We start from the raw sequence: 10,722 nt of genomic DNA, 5'->3' as shown, positions 1-10,722 counted from the left end.
CCCTTACAATAAGTATTTAGCCTTTTGGGGTCCCAGTTCAGTATAAACAGAATCTCTCTTAAGTCTTACCACTTTAGGGATTTCATGAGACTTAACTTCTGTCCCCTTTTCCCCATACAGCCTCTGAAATCCGAGTATGCGGCACTGACAAATGCCTTTCATGGGCAAGCAGCTTTGGTTCTGATATCTAATAGTTCACTAACCTCTCTGTTAACAGGCTTTCATCCAAAAATTAGCCTCGAGGTTCCTCAGTGTTTCTTAATCTCTTCAGTGTTTTGAACGTTATTCTTGTGTTTTCCCCCTGGCATTTTTCATTGTTCTTGTTGAGAGAGTTGTGACACAAAACTCAGCATTCCATAATCAGAAGCCATAAAGTGTCCAATCAGTTTTTATGGAATCTTATTCTAAATTATGAATGGATAGCCAGTGGTCACCAGATATTTGAGAAAGAAGTATTATATGAATGATAGAGAATAAAACAAACAAAAAGAAAAGGTAATTTGGTAGAAACAAATTATGCAGAGAAAAATAATCTTCTCCCCACTATCATTATCTTTTTATCTTTAGAGAGATAAGATACTGAATCTGTAAAACAAGAACAAGATGCTATTTTAAAAGAACACTGGAGAATAAAACAAGAGCTCTTGAAAGTTAAAAAAATAATGCTAGCAGAAGTGAAAAAATTCCTATAAAAATTTGAGACTTAAAATGGAGAGAATCTTGCATAAAGTAAAACAAAAATAGAAAAGATAGAAAATAGGAAAGAGAGAGAGAGAAGATAAGAAAATTAGAGTATTAAAATCATTCAGTAGCTTCCTAAGAAAGTATTCATAGGAAATATAATTTGGGAGACTTACAGTCCTTATTCTACATTTACTTTTTTTAAAAAAATTATTTATTTAATTTATTTATTTTTGGCTGCGTTGGGTCTTTGGTGCCGTGCATGGGCTTTCTCTAGTTGTGGCGAGCGGAGGCTACTCTTCGTTGCAGTGTGTGGGCTTCTCATTGTGGTGACTTCTCTTATTGCAGAGCAGGGCTCTAGGCACGCGGGCTTCAGTAGTCGTGGCACGCGGGCTCGGTAGTCGTGGCTCGCAGGTTCTAGAGCGCAGGCTCAGTAGTTGTGGTGCATGGGCTTAGTTGCTCTGCAGCATGTGGGATCCTCCCAGACCAGGGCTCGAACCCATGTCCCCTGCATTGGCAGGTGGATTCTTAACCACTGTGCCACCAGGGAAGCCCTGCATTTACTTTTAATATACTAGGTTGGCATTTATCTTTCAAATTTGGGGTTGTAAATAATTTTCTCTCACGGTTACAGTTAATAATGCATTTGCAGATTTTTGCTTCCTACTCCTGTGACTTTTGGATCTGCTGGCTTAAATGTCTTTCTAAGGGAGGAATGATTCCTCAGGGAATGCAAAAGTGGCTCCATTATTATGGGAACTGAGACTGCCATGTGTTCATTTGGGGCTCTTCATTCCTCTGAGTCAACAGGGGAAGAGCAGATTACTGATCTGGTTGAACTGACTGATATCAGTATCAAATTGCTGCTATACAATGGGGTGAAGGAGGACCATGTCTGAACCCAGGGGATTCTCTGAAGTGCATCTTAGCAGTTGTATAACTAGTTTAATGAAGATTGACGCAACCCACAAAGGCAAAACCACTAAGGACCCGGACAGTTCAGGAATGAAAATCTGAATCATTTCACCAGGTCAGCACCTTGACAAGGCAAGGTGCTGACTGAAGACAAGAAGATCATAGAATGGGTAGTAGAAGAATGAATTTTAAAATATCAACTCAACTCATGAAGTTTTAAGAGTCAAGAACCTATGCGAGGAAGGTTGGTAGTGCTTACTTTTATAACTGGAAGCTGGATTGTCATGGAATAGAGTTCTTAAGGAATGTTTTTGAAAATCCTATGCAAAGGAACTCAGGGCAAAAAATTAAAGCAAAGTCAAAAAGCAAATGTCAAGCTGAGAGATTAAATATTATAAAGGGAAAATCTCCCTAATATATAAAGATCAAGAGGAAAAAAACCTTTAAAAATCTGGTAGAAAAATGGACAAAAGACATGTAAGGATAGTTCACAAAAGATAGGCAAAAGGCCTTTAAATATTTGAAGACATCCAACTTCACTAATAAGAAAAATGCATTGAGATACCATTTCTCACCTATCATCAGCTTAGAAGAATCCACTCTGTTGGCAAGGCTGAGGGGAAACAGGCATTATTATATAACCCCTCTCAAGGTAAATTTGACAGTACCTAATAAAATTACATATACATTTACCCTTTGACTCAGCAATTCCACTTTTAGGAAATTATCCTGAAGGTACATCTCTAGCAATATGAAAAAACATACGTACAAGGTTTTCCATTATGGCATTATTTGTAATAGCAAAATATAATCTATATTAATATATATTATATTGATATTTATATACCACCATAAGTTAATAATGGGGCAAACCCTAAAGTTGAATAAAAAAAGAAACAAACCTAATTGGATATCAAATTACATAATCACAGAGGAAAATTTAATTCAAATAATTTTTAAACATAGTATTCTGAAAATACAACCTTTTTTTGCCTAAGAACAAAAAGCACTAGAAAAGAATCTTAAATTTCACTTAGTAGGTTTGCTGTTAGTAATGGTTGTAGTCATAATTTCAGAACTATTTTGTGTGTATGAGAGAAGTACAAAGATGGAAGGAGAAAGAGGAAGAATACCCAGGATGCTGGATTTTAATTGGTGGTATCAGTGTGAGCTCACAATTTTAAAGAGGCCTAGAAAGCGGTGACTCCCTAGGAGCAGTAAGCAAACACAGCGCCTGGATCAGGGCTTCTAAATACCATTCCTCAGTAAAAGAAACCAGAGCTCCTTAGAGAATGGTTAGTTCCAGGTCCAGAGTGCAAAAGTGTAAGGTGAGCCTGGAATATCTTGCTGCACACCAAAGCAAAAAAGTGTTTCCCAAATCACAGCATCACAGGACACAGGATCCAGCTTGAAGACGATCCCAGTAGCCAAGGCTGATACAACTTGAGCATCAAAGAAGATGTGGCACATATATACAATGGAATATTACTAAGCCATAAAAAGAAATGAAATTGAGATATTTGTAGTGAGCTGGGTGGACCTAGAGTCTGTCATACAGAGTGAAGTAAGTCAGAAAGAGAAAAACAAATACCGTATGCTAACACATATATATGGAATCTAAGGGGAAAAAAAAAAAAGGTCATGAAGAACCTAGGGGTAAGACGGGAATAAATACACAGACCTACTAGAGAATGGACTTGAGGATATGGGGAGGGGGAAGGGTAAGCTGGGACAAAGTGAGAGAGAGGCATGGACATATATACACTACCAAACGTAAAATAGATAGCTAGTGGGAAGCAGCCGCATGGCACAGGGAGATCAGCTCGGTGCTTTGTGACCACCTAGAGGGGTGGGACAGGGAGGGTGGGAGGGAGGGAGACGCAAGAGGGAAGAGATATGAGAGCATATGTATAAGTATAACTGATTCACTTTGTTATAAAGCAGAAACTAACACACCATTGTAAAGCAATTATACTCCAATAGAGATGTTAAAAAAAAAGAATTCTGGTTATAGACTATAACATATCTGAATGTTTTTTTAAAAAGAAAAAGGAAGAGGCTTGGGCTAGACCTTTGAGAATGAATTCAATTTAAATAGATGGAGAAGAAAGGTGGTTCAGTCAGTATGAACAAAAGAAGGAAGTGATGAAGAAGACGGCATAATTCAGGAGCTCGGAGTGGCGGGGGGCACTTGGTCCAGCTAGGTTGTCAGGGACACATAGGGATCAGTAAGTGTAAGATTTGGTAGTTTAGACCATCACTGCCAATCTGAAGATTAGACTTCGAGTGCGGTGGCAATGGGGAGCCGCTGTAAGTTTCTGAGCAGAGGAGTTATATGAGGAAATGACGGAATAGGTGTTTTGGGGAGATGACTGGCAGCTAGATGGAGGCAGGGAACAGAGGGATGGCAAGCAAGGAGGTCAGCGAGGAAGTCTTTGCAAGAGGTGCTGGGGGCCTGCAAAGAGCCTGGAAATGGATAAGGATAAAAATGGCTGAAATTTAAAAAAGCATTTCAGAGGATGAATAGACAGAACTTATTCCTCTGATAAGGGACAAGGGAAGAGTCAGTGGCTCTGAGTTTCCGTGCTGAAGGGTAGAAGGACGATGATGGAGCTGAGCTAAATATGAAGAGCAGAGAATTGAGTTTCGATATATTTTGAACTGGTTTTGAATATAGTGACTGTGAACCAATTGCATTTTGATGTTTACAAACCTCAAACAGGTCGCGTGTCCCACGTTGGGGGTGGTATTGCTGGGCTTTCTCAGTCAGCTTGATCTCTTACAGAGCTCAGGTGAGGGCAGGGCTCTGGTGTTTTCCTGAAGCTGCTGCCAGTGGTAGGATTTTGTACTGCTTCACAGACAATGCTCAGAACCATGTCCCTGTGGAATCCCAGTGGGCTACTCTGAGTGAGTATAACATCACCTCCTGGTTGGGCCAGAAAAGAATTTTCAAGGCATAACTCGAGGCGGGGGGCTCCCACGTATGAAATTGCTCTTTCATCCCTGCAGTGAAGCTTGAATGAGGGGACTCTGTGCTTTGTGGCTGTCTGGCTTCATCAGAGGATGGCTGCCGTCTTCACCCACCCGGCGCTCTTGCTTGGCTAGAGGAAGCCTGTCCTGAGCTCTCATAGTGAGAGAGCAGCCTTCCTCCCCTGCACTCTTGGCATTCACATGGCATGGCCATAAATTATGCCCAGCGTGTTCATTTTCAGTTTAAATGTGTTCTCATCCCAGAGGAGCAACTAATGGCGTCAGGTTACTGATGTGAAAAAAGCCTGCCGCTGCAGTGACTATGGATTAATGAAATAGCAGTCATGGAGGCTGGGGCAGCAATAAATTGTCAGCCACCGGTGACATGGATTTTAAATTATATTCTCCATCTCCTTTCCCCTTCTCCAAAATTATTTAGCTGTAGAGTTGTTTGTTAAATGCTTACCATTGCTTAAATGTTTGCTTTCTATTAGAAGTTGGTGCAGGCTGGGCCCCTTCCTTTAAAGGGGCTTTTCTCAGAAAACTGGAGGTGGGCTGAGAGGGATTTAAAAGCCTATCATGCTTTCTCTAGGAGGCGTGAAGGCAAATCTCTTAATCCAGGATCATCACTGACTGATAACTTTCATTCAGAAAACTGGCAAACATGGGGCTCTATCGGTGAACTCTGCTCATTTGGCACGTCAGTTACTACCTCTACCTTCTGTTATGGCCTTTTTCTTTTCCTAATGAGTTAAAAATTAGGAACCAAGACAATTCACAGTGTTTTTGAAAGGCAGCAAGTCTATTTTTCATTAGATGAAGGACCCCAGGGAATCCGTTAATGGGCCATAGGGAGTTCAAGAATCCCTGATCCTACAAGCAAATGTGAACAAGCAACTTGCTCATATGTATATGTTTTTCTAGAAAGAAGGTCTGTGGGTTTCATCAAATTCATTAAATGTTCCGTAACACCAAGATAGCTTAAGGGCTGCCATGGGGGACTGCATAAATGTCTACAACGTCTTTCTCTCCCAAGATCTATGTCCTTGTAATAGACTTCGTGGCTCCTCTGACTGAGAGAAGTCTATCCACCCTTGATTCTGGGCTGGCACTGTGATTGGCTTTGGCCCACGGGAGATTAGTAAATGTGATCCAAGCAGATTGGAAAAGTGCTTGCACTTCGGGGCTTGCCTACTTACTGTTCCTGGAAGCCTGCTGCAATGTCAACAAGGCTGGGCTAGCCCAATGAGCTACATGGCCCCAGTCACCCTTGTTTCCCCAGCAGACCCACCAGCAACTGCAGACAGTGAGTGTGCCCAGCTGAGACCAGCCAAGCCAACCAAGGTCTGTGGATTTCATTAAAATCACTAAATGTTCCGTAATGCCAAAAGAGTGCAAGGGCTGCTATGGTGGACTGCATACATGGCCACAACTTCTTCCTCTCCACACATCCATGCTCTTGCAGTGGGACTTTGTAAGGGCAGGGGTATGTGGAGCCTGGGCCAAACCAGAAGCAACTGTCCAGCCAAATTGCTGACATACAGAATAGTGAACAAAATAAGTGTTATTTGGGGATAGTTTATTATTCAGTAAAAGCTAACTGATATAAATAGCATATCACACAGTGTGCATTTTGAGGATGAGGGGCACACCTTATTCAGTCTTTATATCTCTTTTTTCCTAAAAACTCAATAACCATTCAATATGTATTTGTTGAATTGGGTAGAACTGGTCTCTCAAAAAGACTTCTCAAGGTCACAATAAATCAGGAGAGATCCCAGAGCATCTAACTCCAGGCCTCAGTTTCCTTACTTATAAAATGGGCTTCAAAACACCTACCTTGTTGGGCTACTGTGGCTATTAGAGATACTGTGTGCTTGAGAGGTGCCTGATACTTGATGGACAGTAGCCCGAGCCAAGCATGCTGATGAAACGGCTGCAGAACTCATCAGTGTGCGCGAGATCAGGCATGTTTCAGTGATCACAGTGCCCACCAGGTGTTCACGTGGATTCCAGTTTCTAGGCGTTAGCTTTCTCTGCTGCAAAATGAGGTTGGTTCCTTCTGGCTCGACCAGACGTCCATGTGTCATTCTGACATGGCTGCCGCCGCAGTGCAGCCACGTGGCCGGAGGATGTGCCACTCCTTCTGGGGTGGTGGGGGAGGCTCCTGAGTTGCTGCTCTGGATTCTGCCATCACTCCCTGTATCTCATTTTCTTGCTTGTAAAATAAGGTGTGGGTGACAGGAAGCTCTGTGAGACTCCTGTCAGCTTCAGTAATACTCCTGGAGTCTTCTCTAAGCCTGAGGGACTAAACTGCTCACAGGATCACGGAGCCATGAAAGAAGTTATTATTTGCTAGAGGAAAAGAAAAGGTTTCTGTGTTTGTCTAAAGCAGAAAGTGGAAAAGCAGGCCACATAATTGGGGAATAACAAACAGTAAGAAAAAAGAAAAGAAAGCAAACCTGATTTGAGCTGGGATGCTAGGACCCTGCTTCCTGCAGGATAATGGAGCCCCATGCTATGTAGATCACAGGGTCGAACCTTAGACATAGAGATTTATAGAAGAAAATTCCCCTTCCAAAAGCATGACATACACAAAGGGTTATAAAATGCTCAGAATGAGTTACACAAAGAGCCATGAGACATATGAAAAACAGTTTTCTTTTTTTTCCATTAAGACCTCCTGTCCTTTTCTAATAAAACCTAACATGACATCTTTCTAGGATTTAGAGTAAAACTTGTTGTGTTGCAGATGTATTTGGAAGTGAATCATGGACATACATATTGTTTACCGCAAGCAGTGAAGACATCTGAAAATCTTGCTTCTTGCCAAAATGGACATTAAGATTTTGCTTGGAAGCAAATATGAAAACATTGATTTTTATCCAACTATCCCTCCGTTTATCTAAGGAGAAAGTTACAACTTATTCTGTTATGCTTTTAATAGGATTTTCTATCTTTAATGCTGAGATCTTAAACATTACCAGTGAGTAAGCAAAGAAAATAATTAGCAGATGGCATTTTCAACCAAATTTTTTATATTTATTATAATCGTGCTTCTCTACAACTAAAGATTCATGTGGTGTGCAAACCATATGTCTGACTTTATTTACCAAAGTAAATACAGAACAGCATTTCCAATAGGGGAGGTTCACACAACAAACAAAATATAGAGTGTGTGACCTCAATAAGGCATTCAGTAAAGGTATATAAGCTGTCTCTCCCTCTATGGGGGGGGTTCCCTTAGGGTGCTCTGATGTTGGCATCACATTCTTCTAAGAGCAGAATCAAATCTTCAATCAGGCTGTGCTCCCTGCCATGTGTCACTCTCATAATATCAAAAGCCTAAAGGGAAGAGAAAGAAGACGGATTAGAACGCCAAATGAGGCAGGTCCCTGCCTGCTCCTCGTCTTTTCCCATGACACCAGGAGCCCGAAGAAGCCCAGCGTCTGCAGTGTGAGCAGCACGGTGGTTCTCCACACTAGCAATGAAGTGACAAGGGTGATTCTGTAACGTGGTGCTTGGAAAGCAGACTTACTACCTGAGTCATGCTGGGCCTGCTGTGCAACACCAATCTTCAGGGATTATTAGAGCTTAGGTTTGGTGTAGGTAAAGAGGTTTGAGAAGAATTACTAAAATGATTAAGTAATAGTAAAGATGAACTACTATGCTGCTATCGCCTTAAAATATAATTTTCATTTTTGCATGCTGCATTTAATTCTCATCTATATGCACTGTGATACATATAATGTATACATACAATTTTTGTATTCTTTTCATGTCCTATGACATTAGAACACTGGCATTTTGACAGTCCCTGTCTTCACTCCCCATGTTCAATCTTCACTAAATCTTGCCAATTCTACCTCCAAAATATTTCTGAAATCTGGATGGGTTTGTGACCACTTCAGTAATAGAGTGTGATGATGGAATTAATGCTACTGACTTCCAAAGCTAGGTCAGAAAGGCCATGCAACCTTTGCCTCGTTCACTAGTGTGTCTGCTCCTGGAACCATGAGCTTCCGCGCTGTGAGGAAGCCCAAGCCACTTGGGGAAGCCAAGTGGAGATGCTCTGGTTGAGAGTCCTAGCTGAGTCCATCTTTCAAGTCATCCTAGGCTAGACACCAGAAATGTGCATAAGGAAGCCTACAGATGACTTCAGCCATCAGCCAGAAAGTAGCCAGATTCCAGTCTTCCCAGCTGACACTGTGGAAAAGAGGCGTTATGGAAAAGAGGCGAGCCATTCCTGTTGCGATCCGTTTGAATTCCTGACTCAGAGCATCGGTGAGCATAATAAAAGGGTGGTTATTTTACTCTGCTGAGTTCTGGGGATGGTTTGTTACCGAGCAATAAATTAGAGATAAACAGTACCATCCTGCACTGCCCAAACTGGGGGCTCCCCGACGGGGTGGGGGGCACCAGACCCATTGTCTTCAATACGAACGTGCCTCGAGAGATAGGTAAAGAGACTTTGGGGGGTGCTAGGCGCCCAGAAAAGCACCTGCCTCTCAGTACCACGCTCTCAGCCTTGGCCGCACAGTAGCATCAACTGGGGGCTGTCAAAGGTACCAGCGCCCAAACCCCACACGTGGTCAACTGAAGCCTGTTCTCTGGGGGTGAGGCCTGGGCTCGGGAGATTCTAACGTGCCCTCGGGGTTGAGAGCGACCGATACAGTGAGCTCTCACCAAATAATAACAACTGTTTATTATTCAGTGGTGACTTACAGCCAACATAATCACCATTTTACTGGCTGTGTACAATTCTACTCTTAGAAATTTAGATCACTACCAAGTTTTTGTTATGATGTAGCTCTTCTAGCATAGGACTTTTTTGCCTTTGCTGAATATTTGCTTAAGATAAATCTCTGGAGGTGGATATTCTTGGGTATGGACCTCTTTAAAGCCACAGAGACTTTAGAGCTGCGGAGCACCCCTTCATTCTACTGGGTGTTCAGGGCTAGGAGTGCTTTTGGCCTGTGTTCCTGGCTTTTTGGCCTCTTTAAAAATGTTCCCGGGCTTCCCTGGTGGCGCAGTGGTTGGGAGTCTGCCTGCCGATGCAGGGGACACGGGTTTGTGACCCCGTCCGGGAAGATCCCACATGCCGCGGAGCGGCTGGGCCCATGAGCCATGGCCGCTGAGCCTGCGCGTCCCGAGCCTGTGCTCCGCAACAGGAGAGGCCACAACAGTGAGAGGCCCGCGTACCGCAAAAAAAAAAAAAAAAAAAAAGTTCCCTTTAGCTGGGATAAAGGAAAACAGTCAGACAGACGGGGTCTAGATTTAGCTACTGTGAGAGGAAAAAAAGGGAAAGGCCCGCCACCTCAGGCTCTGGTGTCCCAGCCTGGAAAAGAGCTCTGCCCGTGGCGTTGGCTGTAATCCTGCACTGGCAGGCCCATCACCTGTGACATGCCAGCTGGAAAACCAGAAGGGGGCTGTGATGAGTCAGGGCCGTGAGGATTTGGTTCTTAGTAACCTGAGTGGGTCTGCCCTGTGGGTGCAGAGCATCTGCAAGCAAATCCCGAGGTGCAGTGGGGCGGGGTGAGGGGTGTACGAGATCGAGGGGAGGGGTTGGGAGTAGCCTCCACCTTGGAGGCAGCCAAGCTCGGTGACATGCCTCTGGGCAGAAGATCAGCAACAAATGTTTGATGCCATTCAGGGAACAAATGTCTCCTGTCTCCCTCCCGCCCCACTCCCCAGGTCCTCTGTTGTTCTAGACATCTCAAGGTCCCAGGCAGGGGCCTGCATGAGAGCGCGATTGTAAAAAGAGACTGGAGAGATGCTTCGAGCCCTTCATGGGAAATTCTCTCACTCGAAAGCTGCTTAGATGTTCTCTTCCCTTCCACTTGACAGAGGACCAGCTGTACTTGTGATCTGACAAAGGAGGGTGAATGGGCCAGGAGCATCACCTGAAAAGCTCTTTGCAGAAAGAGAAATAACGCTCCTCCAAGCCCCATGGACAGGTCGGCTGGAGAAAGGCCTGCCTGACCTGTGAGGGCTCTCGCCCTCCCGGCCCCTCACAGCTCTCTGCTGGGTGAGGGCCTGGCCTCGTTTCTCAGGAGAACTCCCAGATCAGCTTCTCTGTGTCCTCCTGTTTTATTTCTCCAGGTTCCTCATCTGGAGAATGTTCTGTGCTTCTCAGGGACTTGACTCAGAGGCTAC

The 10,722-nt window shown here is 43.7% G+C and overlaps 1 protein-coding gene across 2 annotated transcripts in view; it reads right to left on the bottom strand.

Moving 5' to 3' along the window:
• Positions 1-7,586: 7,586 nt before the first annotated feature.
• SMYD3 (SET and MYND domain containing 3) overlaps positions 7,587-10,722 on the bottom strand; it is a 713,667-nt gene continuing 710,531 nt past the window's right edge. For both annotated transcript variants that reach the window (XM_030868516.2, XM_060305607.1), the window contains one exon: positions 7,587-7,911. In XM_030868516.2, the coding sequence (XP_030724376.1) occupies positions 7,810-7,911 (102 nt within the window). In that variant the 3' untranslated portion in view covers positions 7,587-7,809. The remainder of the gene's footprint in view (positions 7,912-10,722) is intronic.

This window comes from Globicephala melas, chromosome 1, assembly GCF_963455315.2.
Source record: "Globicephala melas chromosome 1, mGloMel1.2, whole genome shotgun sequence".
NCBI classification, from domain to species: Eukaryota; Metazoa; Chordata; class Mammalia; order Artiodactyla; family Delphinidae; genus Globicephala; species Globicephala melas.
Note: the sequence above shows the minus strand (reverse complement) of the source record. Positions and strands in the feature narration are given on the sequence as shown.